General features: G+C 33.4%; 2 protein-coding genes and 1 long non-coding RNA gene across 4 annotated transcripts; all 3 read right to left on the reverse strand.

Annotated features, from left to right (window-relative positions):
• Positions 1-8,584: 8,584 nt before the first annotated feature.
• Positions 8,585-9,786, reverse strand: LOC111699694 (uncharacterized). The gene is made up of 2 exons (XR_002764797.1): positions 9,054-9,786; positions 8,585-8,780 (listed from the first exon to the last, which is right to left on the reverse strand). It is a non-coding gene; the product is annotated as an uncharacterized LOC111699694 (long non-coding RNA).
• Positions 9,787-11,171: 1,385 nt separating this feature from the next.
• Positions 11,172-15,964, reverse strand: LOC111699695 (zinc finger and SCAN domain-containing protein 2). Its single transcript, XM_023470418.1, has 5 exons — positions 15,028-15,964; positions 14,494-14,917; positions 13,123-13,485; positions 12,031-12,408; positions 11,172-11,946 (listed from the first exon to the last, which is right to left on the reverse strand). The coding sequence occupies exons 1-5, from the start codon at positions 15,952-15,954 to the stop codon at positions 11,324-11,326; spliced, it is 2,715 nt and encodes a 904-aa protein (XP_023326186.1). The 5' UTR covers positions 15,955-15,964; the 3' UTR covers positions 11,172-11,323.
• Positions 15,959-22,015, reverse strand: LOC111699697 (zinc finger protein 600). 2 transcript variants are annotated; one of them, XM_023470420.1, is made up of 6 exons: positions 21,892-22,015; positions 21,359-21,622; positions 21,015-21,168; positions 20,157-20,579; positions 17,347-17,721; positions 15,959-16,915 (listed from the first exon to the last, which is right to left on the reverse strand). In XM_023470420.1, exons 1-6 carry the CDS (start codon positions 21,964-21,966, stop codon positions 16,299-16,301), a joined length of 1,908 nt encoding a protein of 635 aa, XP_023326188.1. In that variant the 5' UTR covers positions 21,967-22,015; the 3' UTR covers positions 15,959-16,298. The 2 variants fall into 2 exon arrangements, with proteins under 2 accessions (XP_023326188.1, XP_023326187.1); XM_023470419.1 differs by having other exon boundaries at positions 20,157-20,585.
• Positions 22,016-23,867: the final 1,852 nt, after the last annotated feature.

Genomic DNA, 23,867 nt, shown 5'->3' on the forward strand with positions numbered 1-23,867 from the left:
GCCGATCTAGTATAGTAGGAGACAAGGATAAAGTTGAAGGGTAGGTTGAGAATAGAAGGATAGGTTGATGATGATGGAAGGGTAGGGTACGAATGGGGGGGGGGGTTGACAAGAAATAGGCAATTTTCTGACACATGCTTTCTGTACAAAATCATCTCTAGGCGCGAGAAACCCTGATAACAAGCGCACAAGATGAATGTGCACACACCCCCAACCAGCGCGCCTTACGAATGTGCAGAACGAATGAAATTATGTTGGTATCAGTGATACCAACCCTGATAATCATCCTGGAAATTATTTGCATATAATCCAACCATTTACAGCCGATCTGTCTAGTCGTGCTTCATCACTATCTATACATATGCATTTATCTATCTATCTATCTATCTATCTATCTATCTATCTATCTATCTATATAATATATCTATCTATCCATCTATCCATCTATCTATCTATCTATATATATGTCTATCTATCTATCTATCTATCTATCTTTGTTTATTCAATTATCTATTTATTTATCGATATTTATATCCTATCCCTTTATATATGTGTCTATCAATCTATCTATCTATGCATTTGTAATAAATATAGTAGTAAACCCAATATTGATAGACCTGAACACACCTAGATATATTATGTTGTACATTGTCTATAAACTAACTATGCTTGTAAATAACTATGCAAAACTTGTAATTACGTTCATTAATTTAACCTGTAAAACAGAACTCAAAATTTATGTCAGTTGGAATAAAACTCTGCTTGATTACGGTATTAGAGAAATTGTTCCTCGTGTAGCAAACGAGAGGGACCTGGGTCACATCTTGAAAGATGGATATAGACTATGAATTACAGTGAGTTGTATCATGTAAGACAGATACCTGAGAATACAGATAGAGTCGTATCCGGATTGATATTGACTGAAGTATTATTGAGGAACCTAGAGTTTGAGATTGGGTTGTATCTGTGCGATAGATACTTGAGTATACAGAAGGTTATAGCTGGATTGGTACGATCTACAAGAATTTTTTGGAGTAGGGCATTTACTACACATATATCCAAAGAATTACAATGAAAAGATAATCATTCCAGAGGTGTACGCATTTTTCGTAATGAAGTGTACTGTCTCTGGGCTGTAAAGTAAAACAAGAAAAGACACAGATGTCATAGACTTCATCTTTCACAGAAAAAAATAATAAATTATTATGTGAATTATCAAAATATCAAAATACTTTTATCCTCCTAAGAGACTGTAGGAACACTCATGCATCAATTCTTGTTTACAAACACAGCCCAGAGAGAACTGGTTTCAATATGTACGCAGAGAATACGCAACAGCTATTAACGTTCCTTGACTAATTACCTTGCATCTATCTATCTATCATGCTCGTATTAAACAAATTGAAGATAGTACTTACAGCAACAATTTTATGAGATTTGTTAAATTTTCACTTAATTTTGCTTAATAACGGGCAAAACTTTTTGCTTTTGATGCAGAATGATGCGCAATATTGGGCAAAAGCTGTTCCACTTGATACGAAAAAAAGCGCAAATATTTGCGCTTAATATCGCCTTTTGCGTAGAAACCCTACAATTTTTCTAATTAAAATTTTTTCGCTGCTTTAAAACTCTATTAGGAAAAACAAAGGATTTTGTGTGGGAAAAATATGGGTTTTCTTTAGGGGGGGGGGGATATCAAAGGTATTTGAATGTGGTTTATGAAAAGGGTTATGCTAAGAAATTGTTCTAAAAAATTGTCCCATAAGGCAAGGAAAATCATCAGAAAAAAAATTTATTTTTAAGGTAAAATGCTTATTTTTAAAACACAGTGTTTTTTTCATTAAAAAATGCCAATTGAGCATAAACAAAGCAGTAAAGTAAATACTGGAAAGAAGTGTTGAGTTCCAACTCGTTAATTATAAAGGCTTGGCATAAACAAATAAACGAGGAGGGAATAAAATGGTGATCTGGACAAAAAGTGTGTGGGGGCCATCAGCTTTATTAAAATCCATTAGTTTTATGGGTTTAACGACAGGGTTAGTTTATCTTGGATAATAGGGATACCAGGGACTCGTACAGAATACTAGAAGGAACTGTTATACAGATAAAACATCAGACTTAAAGGGATCATCAACGAAATATTTACAGTGCATCAACGATTCACAACAGTACCGTTCCAAATGTTTTTCTCCTTCTTTATTTCAGTCCTCTGTTTCTTTTGAGTGAAAAGAAAAAAGCTTCGATTTGTTCCAATCAAGATAAAAATTAACAAAATCTCCTGAAATTTGTTGAGGATAATAATGTAAATTATTGATGGCATTAATTAAAAGTTTGCTTACAATGTGTTAAAAGATACAAAAAGACAGACAAGTATAGATGAAAATTAGCGGCTTAATTCTGTATTTAATCATACAATAGGTTCCAGGGTACTGTTGTCAATTATATCAAACTTTTGAAATTTAAAATTTAGCTGACAAGGAAGATGTAATTTCTTCATATTTCATTTTCGGTCTATACCGAAAATGTATCTTAAACATTTTTGAATTGATAACAGGTTGAATTCTAGAATCTGAAGTTAGGTCTGGAAACGTTGGTTAATTATCCTAAAGTATGCACAGACCTAATTGTAGGGAGTTTCTTCATTAGATGGGGGGGGGGGCCTCCCACCAGGCTTCANTTCTAACGAGCGCTGCAGTGTATAAATGGCCGTGGTCCTAAAGAAATAATTAAAAACAGTGAATTTGCAAATTTAAGACATTTTTTAGATTTTTTATCCCTAGCAAATATTTTTGTTCAGAAGTATAGTTTTAACACGAGACATTTATCTTTATACTTTAAATTTGTCGCTAGTTTGTGAAATATTATAACAATTTCAATTATGCCAGCTTCTATTGAGCTTTGAACTAATTGTTAATGAGGTGCTTGATGCGTCTATGTAAAACATTACAAATAACAATTTTTAAATGAAATACCATTAATAAAATTATTTGAACGTTCAGATTGAATTAAATTTTTTTGCAACTCATTCATATCTCTGCAGCACTGTTATTTAAATAAACCTTTACTATTTCATATAAAAAGTAATTTCAACTTCTCTTATTGTTATTTTCCAGCTCAAAGTGTCAAAATAAACTTATAAGTGTGTAGCAAGGTATTTCAAAAACGTTTTTCTGATCAATGGCCCTTTCGAAAATAAAATTACGTTTTAAAGAGATGGTGGATCAAAACTAAAATGAAATGAACCTTAGGTCTTTTCCTGTAAGATCGCTTTAATAAGGTATGAATATATATAGACATATCCTGTTGTCTATATGCCTAGAAAAGGATTGTTTATATAGACATCCTGTTGTCTATATGTCCAGAAAAGGATTGTTTATATAGACATCCTGTTGTCTATATGTCTATAAAAGGTGTGTTTATATAGACATCCTGTTATCTATATGTCCAAGAAATTAGAAGGAAGGGAAGGAGCCATAACGGAGTTCAGATCATGCACATAGAAATTAGAAGGTAGGGAAGGAGCCATATCGGAGTTCAGATCATGCACATAGAAATTAGAAGGAAGGGAAGGAGCCATAACGGAGTTCAGATCATGCACATAGAAATTAGAAGGTAGGGAAAGAGCTATATCGGAGTTCAGATCATGCACATGAAAATTAGAATGCAGTATGTATAAAAAAAATCTGGTAAGAATGGAGGTGTTGGAGACTGTAAGTAGAAGGGGAGATATCACTCTCCACTTAAACATACTATTTATTAGGTCAGAGTACTGCAAATCACTGCAGTACACACCGACAGCTTAGTAGAGGGTGATATAGCAGGGAACAAATTAAAGGCAATTCGGATGGGAACAAGAGGTAACCTGGTCTAAACTCCGTAAAAGAGAAGAAAAGTAGGAAATGATAGTGCAACAAAGCAGGCTAGGCGTCCTAGAAGAAGGAATTGAAGACGGATAAAAAATAGAGGGAAGAAAAGTTTTTCTTAAAATTCGGGATACTTTTAATGTTTGGTCCTTTAAACCTAACAACGTAATTAAAACTTAATATATTTTTCCAATTATGAAAATATTGAGGTTACTTCTCTTACTAATTGTTGCACACCATTTTTGATGGGATTTTTAAAAAATGTTTTAACTTCATGGAGCCTCGGAAATTGCAAGAAAAAGAAGGGATTAAAAGTTTAGAAGCCTAGTTTCTAATTTATCTAAGTTGTATAAAATTTGAAATTTACTCCAGGGGTTGAAACTACGGGTGGAGTCTATATTGAACAAGAACAAAAACAAACAAATTCTCTATCTATCTATCCATCATTCCTCTTTTATCCGTTCATTCTTTTTATTTCTACATCTTTCATTCCGGTTCACGTCAATGACATAGAGGTTATTTATATTTAACCTTCTGTAATCATCTAAATCTTGTTCATGAAAATGGTTCATTGATAAAATCAATGATTTAAGTGTTTGTGTAATTTGTGAACACAAATCACGCCATTCCAGAGTTTTTAGTTTGCAATTACAAAAAATTAATATGATACCTTTTTTTTGTTATGTACGTCATATCTAATTACAATGATATACATTCAACATATTTCCATTCTCTAAAATCTAAATATAAAGTAGTAATGTTCTAAGCCTGGTTTAAAACATTCTAAGCTGAGTTGGTTGACTTTTTAAAAAAAGTATTTACCATATAGTAAATGTCGTACTCTTAAAAGTTTGTCCTAAACTGTATCAAACCAGGTTCAACACGTGCGCCATCATAGTCAACCAGGACACGATCCACACTCAGGCTTTAAATGCCACACAGGGAAACAAGCGTAGCTATCAATCATAACTCAGGAACCCCTTAACAGGTTTGCCTTAATTTTGATTTATGAACCACAGTAATGTTCTTATAGTTTGTTTTAAAAAATGTTAGTTTAGTTGACTAACTTCAAGAGACTCTGCTTAAAAGCATTATCTGATCAAGTATGAACTATATGCTTTTGTTTATTTAAACTCTTCATTTTCAATTTTGGTTTCTCTGCAATAAAGTGATTTGCTTGTAAGAAACAATGGAGAAATTCACATAAATAAACACTTTTCTAGTCAGAAAAACGACATGTTTTCCATATTTTTGATCGAATTTAGGTTTCAAGGGTACCGTTGTAAATTGAGCGATGCAATTTTTGAAATAAGGACCATTAGAAGTTTTGCTTACAGATTCTTTAACAGAAAGTATACGCGGACGCCCCTGCCCATCAGTATTTAATTTGTGTGGCTGTCTTAGTCTTTTTTACTACAAAAATTTTTACAATACTATTTAGTAATTTTTTTTTAAAAGTTGCTTTTATCGTTTTGCCATGTACACAAATACAATTCATATTCAATATCTCTGCTTTAAAAATAAGATCTAGTGTACTCTTCCTCTATCTTTCTCTCTCTCTGTGACCAGTAAAATATTTAAGAGTTTGGCTGTAAATGAATCTATTAGTGGTAATTTAAACAAAAAGGGTTTACGGCCATTCCACCATCTATCTTATGCCTAATCATCTATCTATCTATCTAGGTGTCTTTTCCTCTATCTATCCATACTTAGGTACCTTTCCATCTCTATCTACCTTCCTATTGTCCATCTATCTACCCATTATCTATCTTTTCATCTATCTATTTACTTGGGTGTCTCCATCCATCTATAGGTATCTTACAATCCATATATCTGTCTATCCATAGATAGATGGATTGAAAGATATCTATGTCAGTGGCGCAACTAGGGGCGAGTTTATATAGACATCCTGTTGTCTATATGTCTATAAAAGGTGTGTTTATATAGACATCCTGTTATCTATATGTCCGGAAAAGGATGGTTTATATATATAAACATCCTATCTATAGACATCCTGTTGTCTAAATGTCTAGAAAAGGTGTGTTTATATAGACATCCTTGTGTCAATATGTTTAATAAAGGCGTGTTTACATAGACATCCGGCCTGTTGTCTATATGTCATTAAAATGTGTGTTTCTATAAACATCCTGTTGTCAATATGTTAAATAAAGGCGTGTTTACATAGACATCCGGTATATTGTCTATATGTCTTGAAAAGGTGTGTTTATATAGACATATCTTGTTGTCTATATGTCTAGAAAATGGGTGTTTAGATAAACACCCTGTTGTCTATATGTCTAGAAAATGTGTGTTTATAAAGACATCCTATTGTCTATATGTCTAGAAAATGGGTGTTTATATAAACATCCTGTTGTCTATATGTCTAGAAGAATTAGATAAAGAGAGCTGAGGTTTAACAGACCATGAGTTATAAACCTTCTAAACAGAGAAAGTATGAAGAAAAAGATCAAACAGAACAAACAGTCATTCAGAAACATTCGGAGTTCAGATCATGCACATGGAAATTAAAAGGTATAGAAGGAGTTATGTCGGAGTTCAGATGATGTACATGGAAATTAGAAGGTAGGGAAGGAGCCATAACGGAGTTCAGATCATGGACTTGGAAATTAGAAGGAAGGAAAGGAGCCATAACGGAGTTCAGATCATGCACATAGAAATTAGAAGGAAGGGAAGGAGCCATAACGGAGTTCAGATCATGCACATAGAAATTAGAAAAGGGAAATCTGTTCTGCTACATTCTACATGGAAATTTTTCATGCTACATTCTACAAGTAAATCTATCCTGCATATATTCTACATAGAAATTTTGTTCTGTTACATTCTACAGGAAATCAATCTTGCTACATTTCACATGGAAAGCGTACACTCTGCAGAGTTTATCAATAAATTATCAGATCGAAAGAGTAAATTGAGATGGTAAAGAAAAAACGGCAATTGATAATTAATCATTACCATAGAAACAGGGTTCGGAGCAGATTTTGCAGATTCTGAGCCGCAGAATTAAAATTGATAATTAGGGTTGATGGCCGCATCTCCATCCCTCCCTCGACTTATTACAACTTTACAAACCTCAACTTCCATTCTGGTGAATCATCAAACACACAAACAATGACAGCGAAGGACAAAGGATCTTTTTCGTGTTTGTATGAGGAAGGTGGGTGGGGGGGGGGGGGGGATTTGAGATAGAATGAAGGAGAAGAGAAAAAGAAAAGAGTGAAGATGGGAAAGAAATGAAATGGTGTTAATTTATCATTAATATTGTTTTAAAATTTCTTCTTGCAAATACAATTTTAAGAAGTATATCAATAGGGATTATTCCACAATGCCAAGTTTGATTATGTTCATCTAAAGCTCAAGGAAAGTATGGAAAATGGGAGAAAACGGAAGAAAAAAGTGTTTTTAAGAAAAGTTACCATCTTACTATGCACCAAGAGTAAAAGTAGGAAAACTAGTTAAGTTTAAAAAGGTCTTTCTAGGGATCTTAAGGGGCAAAACAAAGTGAAAATCATGCACATTGAATATTTAAACTAAAATGAAATGCACTTTTATTAAATGTGCTTTAATTTAAATATCTAATTTAAAATACTAGGCTTACAGGGCACTTCACGTCCATCTTATATTTCAATTTTTGTAAACATTGTAATTTGTAAAGCAAACAAAAAATCGTGGATATTAAAATATTTCGGGGATTTTTAAAATTTCAAAAATCGAATTTTGTTAGAGGCAAATTTTTGAAAATTCGATCATCCATAAACCTTTCCTGGGGTCAAGAGAGATCCCACAATAAGTTCGGGCCCGATCGATTCAGCCGTTTTGACGTTTATTGGATACAAACGGACAGACAAGCAAAGTTTTTAGGGCGCATCGCGCCAATCTTCTATTTTAATTGTGAACATGTTCTCTTTGTGAACATTGTAAAACAAACTAACAAAATTTTCAAAAAATCGAATTTTGTTAGAGGCAACTTTTTGAAAACTTAATCATCCATAAACCTTCCCTGGGGTCACGCGAGAAATTATTGAAAATGTATTTATATCTAGAAGCAATACATGTACTTCAAAAAAAAGTCAGGATTCTTTCAGGGGATAGGGGGGGGGGTGTTGATTTCATTATATACTTGCAAAAACTTGCTCTTTAACAGGAGACAATTTTTCTAAATTTCCATTGTGAACCCACAATATGCTCCAATTAAGCTAATACGATGTCTGCAAAGATGTTCTACATTTAAAATTAAAAGTCTTAAGTATTATGTAAATATCTCTGCGTTGAAAGAACACTTAACAAATCTGTCTGTCTGACAAGACGGACAGGCAGTGATGGAGAGACAGATTAATTTTTCAGGTGAAAGTAACCCCTTCATTGACCTATGGGAACCAAATATATTGGTGCATAGGGAGATAGGAACAACCAGATAGTTGTAAAGATGTGAAGAGAGTTCAAAACCTACGATTAACCTGTAATTACGAAGAATGTATTCGTGATATCGGCTACTTAAAAGATCTTCTGGGGGGCCGAGGGTAAGGGGATAAACGCGCAAACCACAAATTAATGCCGCCTTCAAAAATTATTATCATGGGAAAAATGTCAGCGCTAAGCTTTGAAGGTTTTTACAATGTTTGTTTATTTTGAGGAATGGTGTAGCGTGATCAATCATAATTTTCCATGCACGCACACACAGGCAACATATAAATACAAGTACATTCATATACCTTGACCCTGGTCAGGCCTAGTTCCTGGTATTTATTTAACAATATCCAAATATGTATTTACTATTTACATTTTACATGTGCATAACTAACTTTGAACCATATTTGTCTTTTCTTCTAAATTTGAATACCATCTTGCATGCAGCATTTTCAAATCAAGCTTGGTCTCCAGCATCTTCTCTTAGAAAACCTTTTATTTTAATTGTTACTTCTCTATAAAAATAAGGATGGGACCATTTAGCAAGTTTTTAATAAAAATGTTCAGATACTTTCAGCATGGGTCTTAAAAGTTTATATAGCAAAAATTTTTTAAAATAAATTATTTTTTCTCACTTTCAAATTCATAAAATAAAATCATAAAAATTAAGCAAGTTATAGGAAAAAACAGACTTTTGAAATTGAAATTTGCTATTTTTTTTGGTAAAATTCAAACAATATTTAAAATTTCAAAAATCAACTCAACTGGGCAATATTCAGTGGTTAGAGGCGCAACTTCAGGTACCCACATCGACATGTTTCGAAAAACTTGAAAAATTGACATCTCTTTGTGATTGACTTGCTAGCGTTGCCCCATTTTGATTAATCTAAAATAACTTTCGGAATGTGATTTTGTAAATTTAATTGAACAATTGTTGTTGCGTGTTGGTAATATTAAACAGAATTAATATTGTCCCAGGATTATTTTTTAAATCAGATTTGACTGAAAATAAAATCTCTTAATAAGCTTGTAAGAGAAAACTAAAATAAAAAGGATAAGTTCTCGTATTAATCTCCATTTAAAATGTAATAAAAACTTGGATGTCGGTTTAAAAATACTCCTATTTTTGTCATGTTTTGTGTATATTTTTATTCCGTTGCCAGTTATGATTATCAAAGAGTTTGCAGAGCGAGAGCAACAAGCAATAATAAACATTGCTGGTTTTGGTCTCATAATTTTTAATCCGACATTTTTTAACCTGCTCTTGTTTTTTTGAAATTTCTATGAATTGTAATACCACATCTCGGTATTTCATTTGTCTTTAATTTAACTATTTTGTTAAACGCTACGTAATCTAAACTTATTTTTTTTAATCTATTGGCATAATTGTGATCTGTATTGCTAATTTTTGTATCGCATTAGAATAATAAAACACCTTGTATTCGAGTAATTAAAATTAAACATCTGTGAAAGTTTCAACAGAAAACTTTTTTTTTCAAAGATAAAGGATATATTTTGTTTTAGAAAATCGATTTAACTTTTATATATCTTAAAAATTTTTATTTTGCTGATAACTGTAAAAACTGTAATAACTGTAAACCCCGGATCATCTAATTTAGATTATTGGATACCTGAAATTTAGTTCACGAATTCACAAAAAAAAACTAGAGCACGAACTTTTAAAAGTAGGATATTTTCTTTTTTAATGTTTACTTATGTAATTTATCCGAAAACCGGGAAGAGGGTCACTCCCACAATTGCTTGTTCTTAACTGTGAAATAGTGATGACCATGTAGGGACATGCGCATTTCTGTTTCAGAGAACAAAGGTGGATATTGTCAGAATAGTATACTTGCCAAGCTAAAAATTATCCACATCATGAATCAAATATTGCTACAGGTTAACAGGTTACTGATGTGAATCATATATGTTCATCTTAAACTTTAAGAGTATGTTCTGATAAATTTTAAAACTCAACTAGCAAAACTACTGTTAGAAAATGAACAAACAAAATAGTCGGAGATTAAATTAACAAGAAGAATAAAGCAACGCCCCCTTGAACCCTGTGTTCTTTAACTTGCAATGCAAAATAGGTTAATAACTGCAGTATATTTTAAAAACTTTATTATGCAATATATTGCATGCCTGAAGATGTGGGAAATAAAACAACAGACCTAATATTTTACAGGGTATCCCAACAAAAATGGAAATTAAGCAACGACTTTCCCAGCTCAAACCATTTTTTTTGCTTCCATAATACTTTTGTTCAAAACATAACAAAAGGAAATTTTTTAATTTTTTTTTAACGTTTAATATTAGATTTTTTAAACATAAGGAGAAGGATATTTGTTTTCAACAAAGTGCCGTTATAAATTACTTAAGAATGCAATAACTTATCTATTTTATACACATTTGTTCACAAATGTGGGTCTTAATTTTAACAATATGAATTTTTTATCTCACTTCAGGAAAGGGTTAATAAGGTTAAATATCAACAAAATACAAATATATATACAATAACAATGAAATAATTTATGTATTAATAGCAATAACAGTTTTTAATTTAATTATAATTGTAAATTATCTAACTCAGTACCAGGGCTAGGATCTATATTTCTAACAAAAATAAACAAAAAAATCTTCAATGACCTTAAAGTTCTTTGGCAGGTGTGCATATTTTTTCAAAAATCTCCTCCATATTTTTGTATGTTTTTTCTAAGGTTTTATTCGCTAAATTGAATAAAAAAAATTGGGGGTAAATAAATATCAAAATAATGAAAAAACTTGCCTCATGTACATTTTCATTTTAATTATTCTCCTAATCTTTAAAAATCACTCCCCCAGCCCAGGTCTGAAAAATATACACCCTTGTTCTGTAGGTACAATTTTTATAAATATTTTCGATAATGATCATTTAAAAACAATATAAAATATAACTCACATCATTAAACAAAAACATACGGAGTAAACCAAACCATATTAAAAAAAGCGTGCCCAGCTACTAAAAAAAAAAGTTTGGAAGTAACTATAAAACTCTAAGTATGTCTACTTTTAAAGTGACGTCGCATACTCCGTACATTGGAAAATGTAGTTTCACACATCTTACATGGATAACGAATTCCCCAATGCACATCTTCAATGTGACGCTTTAGTGACGCATGGTATGACGTCATAAACACACACTGATCGCATGAGAAACTGTCTCCGCTGTGAACCTTGCTGTAGTGTTTACTTAATGCTGGGGCTTGGTTTGCAACATAATCACATTCCTTACAGGGATACGTCTTCCCTTCGTGTTTGTTTTTAATGTGTCTTTTCAAATCTTCCATATGTTTGGAACTATATTCACACTTGTGACAATAGTATCTGTTGGTGTTATGCCTCCTTTCCTTGTGACCTTTTATCGAGTAAATATTTCCCGTGACGTAGTCGCATTCATCACATTTATGAGTAATTCCTTGGTGCTTGCTCTCTCTGTGCACTCTTATTTGATAGGCAGTTCTTGCTTCATATTCACACAGATCACATTTCAGCATGGCTTTTTCGTGATTCTTCCGAAGATGTGTTCTGAGCTCTGAGCGGACCGTTGATTTGAAATCGCATTGATCACAGAGAAATAATGAAGGTTCATTTTCACACGGTGTGTCGCCATTGCTATCTAAACAATAATTAAATTTTGTTTACGTTTTATATTATAAATTCTTAACTCAAATATAAAATGATTCTCTATTGAAAATGTTACCTTGGTCATCTTTTTTTCTCCCAGGCTTCTTCGGAGCATGATGGCTTTTCATGTGCTTTCTCAATCGGATCCCCGTAGTAGTAGAAAACTCACACTTTGTACATGGAAAGGGTACGCTTAGATGCCTTCTTCTTACATGTCTATTCAGGCTGGTTTTATACAGAGCCGAGAAATCACATCTCTCACAGAAGAATCGTCTTCCTTCATGGTGACTTTCCTTGTGGTTTCTAAGAGTATATCTAGCATTTGTTGTAAACTCGCACATATCACATGAAAAAATAATTTCTTCCAGAGATGGTGGTTTGATCTCCTCTTCATTGTCTCCGGGGCCAGCTGGATCTCCTGTTAATTCGCTTTTCTCCTTTAAATTCTCTTCTCCTGAAATTATTAAATTCTTGACGCTTTTTACTACTCTCTGAATTTGGATTTAATTTGTTCTGAGAAAATTTTTAAGTAGAAAAATTTAGAGCACAGAGCACCGACATAGTTTCTGATTATAGGAAAATGAAATATTTAAGAAGACACCATCTAAATATATGTTTTTGGCTTGTCTGTTTGTATCCAATGACTTTACGATTTTCAAAAGTTCACCGATTTAAACAAAAAGATGGGCAAAGCATTTTGATAATTGCAGTACAATGAAAATTTTGCAACTTAAAGAGCAGTAAAAGCTATAAGAAAAAAGGTTGTTACTAGAAAGCTTAGTCTATACATGAATTTGACTTGTCTGTATCGAATAAACGTGAAAACGGTTGAACCGGTTCATGACCGTATTGTAGTGCAACAGTTCTTCCCCACGGCGATACTTTTCCCCCCTTCAAGTTTAAATCGTTTCTCCACAATGCTAGTTTAGTTGAGCATTATGAAATGACACAAGAATTTAAATTTTATCATGGGGAAAACGTAAATAAGTTCATTATTCTCAAACGTCGTCTTCATTTAAAATCATCAAAGAATGAATGCGAGTTGCAACAACAATTTGAATCAAATCGGTTCAGTCGTTTTGACAATAATGGATATGCAATCAAAATAAAATAAATAAAAATGGCAGTTAGTTTAATAATAAACTTTTTAATATGATTTGCATCTTACCATCTTGGATTTCTTTCTTATTTCCTGGCCCATGATGGTTTCTTATGTGCTTTCTCAATCTCACAGAGTTCAACGCCGAAAAGTTACATTTGGTGCATGGATAAGGCACGTTCTCATGCCTATTTTTGATATGTCTATTTAGACTGGTTTTATACAACGCAAAGAAATCACATTTATCGCAGTAGTACCGCTTTCCTTCATGGTGGCTTTCTTTGTGATTTCTCAAAGTATATTTTGCATTAGTTGTAAAGTCGCACATATCACATGGGAATATTTTTTCATCAGAGCTCGAGTGCCTTTTCTGTTTGAAATATTCTGCGTCACTTGAAGTTTCAGCAAATCTCTTACCGGGATATTCGTCTCCTGAAATACAAGCATATATTCAGGATTTGGAATTAGTGACACCCTTTCAAACTTATTCTGGAATTTCGACACCTTGCTTCAGTCAATATAAGGTGTCAATAACTATTTACTGATTAGAGCTACACATCTCTTTTGATAAATAATAGAAAAACTAATACTTAAAATTTACAACATTGTACATCACAATTCATGAAGAGTTGTAACCCCCCCCCCCCCCCCCCAGGATGTAACACACTGCTGAATGTAGACCATCCGGTTTCAAGTCAAAACACCTAAACTTATTTTTTGGAATATATTGATATGCAAATCCTATTTAAAGAAATCTCAGAAATAAAGTGCGGTAACAGGTATAAAATTGTAATTTATTTTTCAAGACTTTGATCTGCTTCTTATGTTTTTTTAGCGATATTTTTTGAACCATTAATGGTAGAATCCCCAAATTTTGTAACTTTTCATTAACAGTCAAAAGACAATAAGACATATTGTAGTAAAAAAAATCAAATCCCTAAGTGAACTGCCTTACTGTCAAAAGTTTTTTTTAATGTGATTATTACTGATTTTGCTCAGAATACTTCTTAGTCATTACTACGACAGTCAAACCATTCACTTGGGGCTTTGATTTTTTACCAATTGAACATTGAGATCATGATTCATGACTCAGTAAACTACATATTAAAATATCATTCCGAAAAAAAGTTCAAGTGTTTAGACCTGAAAACTGATGGTCCATTTTCAGCAGTGTGGTAAATAAAGGAAATGATTTCGAAATTTCGACGCAAAGCTAAGGATAAAGATTTGGAATGTATTTAACAAGTTGCTCTTTGAATCTTTATATGAAAAGCGAAGGGTAAAGATGGACATTTTTAAGTAGAAAAGTCCTAGTCATTTTCTTGCTTGCTTTATATCAGAGAAACAAATTATTTATACGGCAAATTTCATTAAGACGAGGTCCCTCTTAAAAATAAAGGGGAACTTAAATTTGGCTGACAGTTCCTTTAAATAGATTACCTTGATCGTCATCTTCATCATCGTCGTCGTCATCGTCATCATCTTCATCACCTTCCTCTTCCTTAACAGAACTTCCAAAAATAGCTTGCTTCCTGTCAAATGCATTCTGTGATATGTTCATCTTTGATGTTATATCATCAAGATCCAGCTTTATATCCTCAACATGAGCTTTAGTATCCTCCGAACATGGGTCTAGGTCCACACCTTCTCTTAACAAGGTTGCACACAGCTGACATACAGAGTTCATGGATTCAATATGTTGAATAGTAGCAGCTAGCAGAACCTCTTTGATATCCGCTGTGTTGTAAGGTTCTAGTTGATGAATATGATGAATATATTCCTCTAGTTCACTCTTTATATTCAGTACATACACCAGGATTCGATTCAATACAGCCTTCGCATCATTCGCAGGAAGCAAGGTTTCCTAACCAATAATATAATTAGAAATTTTAAAAACTTTTTTATTGTTAAAATAAGAGAATATAATTTTTGCCATAATATTATTAAGTAAACGTTACATGTAATTATATATTCCTGGGTTTTAGATAAAATTTGATCTGATTCCATATCAGCGGGATCAGTGGTTAATCTAGGATGAGGGTCACCAGTAAATTTGGGATCAACTTGAACAGCCAACAAACGGAGATCAACTTCCTCACTCGTTAATCTGGTATCAGCTGAATCGGTCGTTAATCTAGAATCAGCTGAGATACTTGTTAATCTAGTATCAGCTGAATCACCGGTTAATCTGGGATCAGCTGAATAACTTGTTAATATGGTATCAGCTGAATCACTCGCTAATCTGGTCTCAGCTGAGTTACTCGTTAATCTAGTATCAGCTGATTCCCTAACCAATATAGAATCAGCTTGATCAGAAGTTAATCTGGAAACAGCTTGACCAGTGTTAGATCTTGGATCTGATGGATGAGAAATTAATCTGGGAGTAGGTACATCTAGCCCAGCGATCAATCTATGATCAGCCGAGCGAAGAGTTGATCTAAAATCAGATTGAGCAGTATTTAATCTGGGATAAGCTAGATGTGCGGTTGGTCTGGAACTAACCGTATCAGTAGTAACTCTTAAATCGGTTGGGTCATTGATTAATCTGGAATGATCTGGATAAGAAGTTAATCTGAGATCAGCTGGGTTCGAGTTTATTCTGGGATCAGCAATTAATCTGAGATCAGCAGGATCATTGGGTAATCTTGGATCAGACAGATCAATGTTTAATCTGGGATCACCTGGATCAGAATTTGATCTGAAATCAGATGCATCTGCATTTAATCTGAGATTTACAGGATTATCAATTAATCTGGATTCAGTGGAATTAGCTATTGATCTGAAATCAGCTAGATCAGTGGTTAATCTATGATCACGAGGATTGGCTACAAATTTGGGATAAGTATTTGAAACAAGCTCATCAATTTGATTCAAACCATCACTCTGATCTGCAAACTCCATTTTATCTGAAATGACTATATATTTTACATAATTTGTCAACAACAAATGTTTACTTCTACAGAAGTATATATTTACCAGAATTCCCTCCCTCCCCTTTCGATACTTAAGCTTTCAGGGAAGAAAAAAGAACTTTGCGATGAAATTATTATAGGAGAGATTGTTGAGGTTACAGAGCAGTGCTGTAGAAAAAATACCTCTTTCTTTCCTGTTAAATATACGAATGTTACGGAAAGGTAAATGCCGATTTATCAAGAAAATATATACACCTCTATACTGTGTAGTGCATATAATATGAATAATGAATATGACACACTAAACTAAAAACATTAACAAATTCTTGAAACTTATTGAGGCTTTTTGTGTTTACTTTTTATATGACGAATCAAATTTCTAGAATTTGTAAATGAATTGTCACAGAACTCACAGGGATGCCTAATTCCCATATGTTTCTCTTCTATGTGTCGCTTTAAAGTTGAACTACATGGTGTAATATATTCACATTGCTCACAAGAAAACCGAACTCCTTTATGGACGCTCCTGTAGTGACTGCTCAGGTTACTGGCCTGATTCCCAACATAGTCACATTCTTTACAAGGATACTTTGCACCTTCGTGTTTGTTCTTAATATGCTTTTTTAAATCTTCCATAGTCGTAGAAAAATATTCACATCTATCACAGTAATACTTATTGCTCCCATGTTTTCTTTCCTTGTGGCTCTTAATAGAGTAGATATATCCAGTTTCGTAATCACACTCGTCACATTTGTATTTCACCCCTTCGTGTTTACTTAGTCTATGGAATTTCAAGTAGAATTTACTGCTTGCTTCATAGTCACAGAGATCACATTTAAAACGAGAATTCTCATGAATTTTGAAAATGTGTTCTTTTAAGGCAGAGAGGAGAGCTGTTGTGAAGTCACATTGGTGGCACAGATACGACTCTTTCTCTGGTTCCAAATTTCCTGAATAATATATTTGTAAAAGTTTTTAGTTTAGTTTGGGATTACTCCAAGGACCAATGATTTGGTATAGTAGGATTTACAGTAGATAATATAATCAATCTGCATAAGAAGTTACTTGTTTTTCATCTGATAGTAAAGTAAGGCAGACTTAATGCATATACTACAGAATAATATAAAAGATTTTTCGTAAATTTTTATCAAATTTTCTTGATGTTTTATGGAAAATGGTATTTTATCTTTTTTTTTCGTTTCTTTTGCATTCGTTTCTTTGACATTTTATCAGTTTTTTGTTCTTTTTTGACGTGAAGTTTCTGTATTTAGTCATATTTTATCTAATGAACATGAAAAAAATACATTTTTCAGAAAACGTACAAGAAAGTTAAAGTCGGAGGAAAACTAGTTGAATAAAATTAAAGAATAATATGTTTTACCTAACTCCGCCCCATTGAGTTGAGAACTAATCTGACCATCTTCATGAAGAAGTTTCTTGTGTGCCTGCATCAGACCTCGGGTTGAAGAAGAGAACCCACACTCCCTACAAGAGTAGGACACAACCTCATGCTTTCTTTTCATGTGTCTTCTCAAACTAGACTTATCAACGCCGGAGAAATCACATTTGTTACAAGGATGCCGAATCCCCTCGTGTTTGCTTTCTCTGTGAAACTTCAGCACCGTTTTAGTCGACGCTGCGTAATCACATAGATCACACATGAAGTTCTTTTCCTCGTGCATGTGTAATTTGTGTTGCTTTAAATTCTCAGATTTAGTTGTAACATATTCACACTCCTCACAGGAATACTCAACTCCTAAATATAAACTATAAAGCCATGAAAACAATTTTTTATCTAAAACATGAATTTATTTAATTTTGAATATATTACATTTAAGGAAAGGAAGGAAACAACAACAATTTCTCGTCCGAGTAGGCCCGCAGTCTACTCATTTAGAGTAGGCCCGCAGTCTGCTCATTTTGAGTAGGCCCGCAGTCTACTCATTTAGAGTAGGCCCACAGTCTACTCATTTAGAGAAGGCCCACAGTCTACTCATTTAGAGTAGGCCCACAGTCTTACTCATTTAGAGTAGGCCCACAGTCTACTCATTTAGAGTAGGCCCACATTCTACTCATTTAGAGTAGGCCCACAGTCTACTCATTTAGAGTAGGCCCAAAGTCTACTCAAATAGAGTAGGCCCACAGTCTACTCATTTAGAGTAGGCCCACAGTCTACTCATTTAACTAGACCAACAGTCTTACTCATTTAGAGTAGACCCACAGTCTACTCATTTAGAGTAGGCCAAGAGTCTATTCATTTAGAGTACGCCCACAGTCAGTCATTTACTGGTCCGAGCCACCCCGGAATCCAAGTCCTCCCTATATCATTTTTAATTGTGTCGAATCTTAGCAAATAAAACTATTCTTTTACAAATCTGGCCACGCTAGTGCATAAATGAAAAGTGAAAATTTTGATAAATCAAAAAAAAATGATTTGCATTAAATTAAATCTATTGAGTCCTTAATCCTTATAAAAAGTTTACATTTTCAAATATTAGTTGTTAAGAATGCCGCGAACTATTTAGAGTTAATAGAACTTCAATTTTATTTGTTGTTATCCTCTTTTGTTGAAAATAGTTTTATCTTGAATTGGAAATAAGGACGAGCATTTTGAGATGGCTTGCACAAGAAAATGTGGAGAAGTGGAGAATGTGGCTCGGACGAGAAATTGTTGAGGCTTGTCTTTCTTCCCTTGTGTAAGCGTTGTCTATTCTGAAATTCTAAAACTTACTACCAAAGTCCGAAAAATCAGCGAGTTTTCCAAGCGCTTTAAAAAAATTGTTTTTGCCAAACATGGAGCAAAAATTATCTTCTAAGCATTTCAATTTTCAAATTTCTGCCAAAAGATTAAAGGGTGTCGTATCGTTTGCACTAATCATTGATCGGACTAACGTACATTCGCTCTAACGTTCATTCGGACTAACGTTTTATTATAATGTAAGGTTAGGTTAAGACAAATTCATAGGCCCAGCGCTGCGGCTAGGACAGGCTAGGGGGCCGAGCGCCGCGGCTAGGACGGGCTAGGGGGCCGGGTGTTACTGATCAGCTGACTTTAGTGCAAAAGTACGTTAGTTCAATCGGACATTAGTGCAAACGATATAGCATCAATTAAAGTCTCAACATCTCAGAACTAGACAAACACAGGCCTCTGGATAATTTATACAAGTCAATCCTCGACATAATTTCAAGTGACTCTTCAATTAAAATCGGCCATGCCCGATTTACAATAGTACCCTTAAAGGGACTGTGAAGGAAAAATGAAAAGGGGTATAGGCTGAAACCTAAGCATTTTAGGAGTTGATCGAGACCTATCAGAGTTCTATCTGATGTTCCTGTCGCGAGAAATTGATATAAAACTGTGTCAAAGGGGATGGTGGAGTTGGCACATTTGATGTAGGGGGGGGGGGCCCCGCCTTCATTTTTGGTTCAAATCTTCCAATTTTTNNNGCCCCCCCCCCCCCCTACATCAAATGTGCCAACTCCACCATCCCCTTTATGCGAAAATTTATATATATAAATTTTGTATAAAAATCGTAGATTTAAACAGATCATATTCAACAAATACGCAAACAATCTGAAAACGACGATATCTCAGAGGAGCCTAAGTAACTTAGGTTTGCGCATAATATTATTTAAATTTAATAATATTTCCTTTTTAATAGATATAATTTATAATATAATTATTACGTCCTTATCACGTGACCAAAACTCCCACCAATAGCGTGCAGTATACTGGTCACGTGATACAGTCGGAGACACGTGACAATAATACTGTCGTTTTTCCTTTACAGTACCCTTAAAACCTTCGTTTAAACACGAATAATGACAATATCCGTGTATTTACGCAGCAGAAACAGGGAGGGAAATTTTATAAAGTAGACACTTTTCTAAATAAAAAAAAACGGTGATATCCTCCTCTGTGATGCTCAGATAAAAGTTCCAAAGGTTGTGAATCGGGCACCTCTTCAAAGTCAAGTCAATGAAAAGTATGTCGAGTCTCTTAAAAATAAATCAGACGTGAATAAAATTCAATTATTTTCGCAGAACATTTTTCTTAAATAAAGAAGTGTTGAATATTTAAAACAATAATCACAGAACCAGAGGTAAAACCAAAAAAATTCAAGATGTACAAATTAATCTACTCTTTAGGTTTCTATAACAAAAGATGGGTATGTATTTATTGAAAAATACCTTTATCTATAGTATTTATAGGAGGATTGATAGGACTTGAACCAGCATGCTTAACCTCTGTGTGTTTTAGAAGAAAGAATTTACTGCTGGATACATGGTCGCATTGATCACACGGATAGGATATACCAGAATGTTTTCTCTTCACGTGCTTTCTTAAACTAGACAGGTCACTTGTTGCAAATTCACAATCTTCACAAGAATGCCGAACGTTTGCGTGTTTACTTTGTTTGTGCTTTTTCAGGGTGGCATTTGATGCCCCAACATAATCACATACATCACAATAGAACTGTTTCTCCTCGTGTTTGTACTGTTTGTGTCTCTTCAAGTAGCAGGGTAAGGTAGCCATATAATCGCATTCATCACATTTATATTTATCCTTCAATGAAATATCTTTCATATCAAAGGAGCCATTTTCGATCAAACCTGAACCTGAATATAGTTTAATAAATTTCACCTTTCAATTTATAAATAGCTAAATATTTTAATTGTCAACAGTTTCCCTTCAAACTCTTTTTCTTTGAATTGATGTCGATTGTTGAACAAAAACTGTAGTCGAAGAAATTCACGTTTTAAGTGGAAAAATGAAGATATCAATAAAAACGATCCAGATTTTATCTTTAAAGGAATACTTTAAATGAATTTGAAGAAAACAACATGCATGCGTTTTCCAATAACCTTATGTCAGTTGAAATTATTTTTCATGAATATTGTACAAACTCTGCCATATTTATCCACCAACATTTTTTTTATCTTATTCTGATCATTTTTACCCCAAAACTATTCCGTTTTCTTCAAAATAGTATTTTCTTTCTCGTTTCTCCGATCTTAAATCAAATAATTGCTTAGAACACGTGTTACCTGCTTCCTGCTGATTATCAAGTAAACAATTAAAAACTGGTTTCTCCTCGTCCAAAATCCCGGAGTAATCATCAATCTCAACCTTGATATCCTCACATTCAGCTGTAATATCTACAGGATTTACAGGACCGGATACTTCAGGACCATGTTCCTCCTAATCAGGGTTATCTTTTAATTGTAAACCCATTCAGTAAAACAAAAGTTGAAAAGCATATGTTTTAAGGTAAAAAGAACCAAAAAGGATGGAAAAAAATTTCAATAACGAATTATGTCTATTCCCCCATTCATAAAAAATCTACCCTTGCCAAAAAAACTTTTATAATTTAAAAAAATAATAACCCTGCCTCTTGAGTCTCCAGGAAGCTGATATTCAAATCTACATCTTCGTTTAACCAGGCTGAACCCAGCTGACAAACTGTATTTATAGATACTATTTGATCATTAGTAGAACTCAGCAATATATCTTTAATATTTACGCCATCAGTCACGTGAACCGGGGGGATTTGTTGAATATAGAATATGTTTTCCTCTAAACCATATTTAACATTCAGGATGGAGAGAAGAACATGCTTTAATATCCGTTTCTCTTTACACAAAGCTCTTATACTCTAAATGGACACAAATTTACACTTTCGAAGAAACATGAAGGACGACAATTTAGTCAGCTGACAAATAATCGCAAATAATTGAGAAACTAATTTCGAATATTGAAGCAAAAAATCCCGAAACCTAATTGTCGGCCAGTAAAATTTAAAGGGTAAAAATTAGTTTAGAGAAAAGGCATTCAACATCATGAAAGCTTTGAATTCAGAAATGTTAGCAATGATATTTGTTCAAAGGTAAAATATTTTGTATAGGTACAAAAATGTCCATTTCCCTGAAGCTGCGCTTTGAGTGTATCTCTGCTCCTCTTGATGCCTGTCTGTTCCAAACCTGACGGATTTAAATCCATTTTCAACTAATGTCGTTTTCCAACATTCGTCTGTAAAATAACGAATGTAGGACAAAAATATTTGTAATTTATATCAGAACCAGATTGACAGAGAAGAATGAGATTATCTAGAAAAAGGTCTTTATATATTTCAAATTTTTTTTTCACTATATAGTAATATTTTTAAACATTCGCTTTAATAAAACGAAAGGGATAAATTTACCGAAACGACCCTTCACAAATTCGGAATTTCCGGAAATTGAAAAACATAAACTCAGAGAGAAATGACAGTGTACACTGAGTACACTTTGCTGTGATGATGATGATGATAGATAGATAGATCGAGAATAGATAGTGTACACTACAGTTCTACCTGCCCTTTACTTTACTATTATACAAGGATGGTGGTGTATTTTTCGACCTACGCAAGTCCGCTATACTCCACTTCTGACCTACGCCAAATCCGCTATACTACACATCCAACCTACTAGCATGCAAGAAGATACAGTAGCACCAGAGGCGGCTTATGAGGGGGACGCCCCCCCTGGAAACTTGGAGGGGACGTTAACCCCTCCCTGGAAACTTTGGGGGACGCCCGGCCCCCCCTGGAAAAATTATGAGTGCAAAAATAGAGAGCAAGGCACCATAATTCTAGCCCTTTAATTTTGATTTAAAAATCCGGATTTAAAAAAATTGTTATACCTTCCACCTCCAAGCTGCTCATGGTTTTGACATAGTACGCGTATTAGAGATGTCAACGTTTTGATTTTTCTAGATTTTATAGCTTTCGTTACGATATAGAGTTCATCAAAAGTATTAACGTTTGAAACTTTACGTTGCACATTATGAAATTTTATGGTATAGAGTAACGTTACGTAATGACTTTTCTGCACTTGAATACCTTATACAACGTTAATGTTTAGTAAAATGTTATTGAAAAAAACAGTAAGCTCCGTTACGCTTTTGCATTTGATGTTTTAAAAATCTTTCCCAACGTTGCGTTAAAGCTTATGTAATATAACCACAATTTTTTAACGTTTCACTTTCAGGCAAGGTAAATATTTTCAGAGACCTTACGTTACACTTTCACTTGGTTCAAGATCTTAAAGATGACAAACGTTTTGCTTTAATAAAACGTCATTGGGGCATAGTTCTGTACGTTACAATGCATTTCAATGCAAAGAATATTTTTTGTTAACGTTACGTTTTATCTTAACTTTTCCAATATAAACTCTTTTAATTACGTTTAGAAATTTTACTAATGCACCTTTTCTTACGTTACGATTTATCGAAACGTTATTGTGAAAACTTTTTTGTAACACTTTTTTACAACTGACAATTCAAACTGTTTATTCGTTTCGTTTCTAAGAAAGATTTGAAAAAATACTCTATACGTTGCGTTAAAATGTTCAAGCCTTAATGTTTCTAACGTTACAGTTTATTAAAATAATGCTGATTCTAAATGAAAGCATTGAAAGATTTTTTCCGTGATAATTACATATTTTTACTCATCCTGTATGTTTCTGTTGTATTGTTAACCTTTTTAGAGAATGTGTTGAAGAATATGCATTATGTAATATAAAGATGTTATAATATTATAATGTTTAACGATTTTTAAAATTTGTAAATGAAAGTTTTTAGCATTAGACTTTAAACTCAAGTGTGTGTCTTGAAAAATGGTTTTCGAATCTGAATTCAGCATGACATTTCCAAGAAAATGATGTATCATATTTATTTTTTGCAAGATACAAGACAGGAAAACACTCATAATTTTCAAATCATCAATCAGATAAAGGTATACACGTTATCATTGGGAATCGAGCATACCCCTTTTTAAATGAAGGATCACTTGAAATTATCATCGTGTATTTGACGAGCTTAAAAAATAGACATTTTTTTGGACACTCTTTGCTTTTACTTTT

Source organism: Eurytemora carolleeae, unplaced genomic scaffold (genome assembly GCF_000591075.1).
Source record: "Eurytemora carolleeae unplaced genomic scaffold, Eaff_2.0 scaffold324, whole genome shotgun sequence".
In the NCBI taxonomy this organism is placed as follows: Eukaryota; Metazoa; Arthropoda; class Copepoda; order Calanoida; family Temoridae; genus Eurytemora; species Eurytemora carolleeae.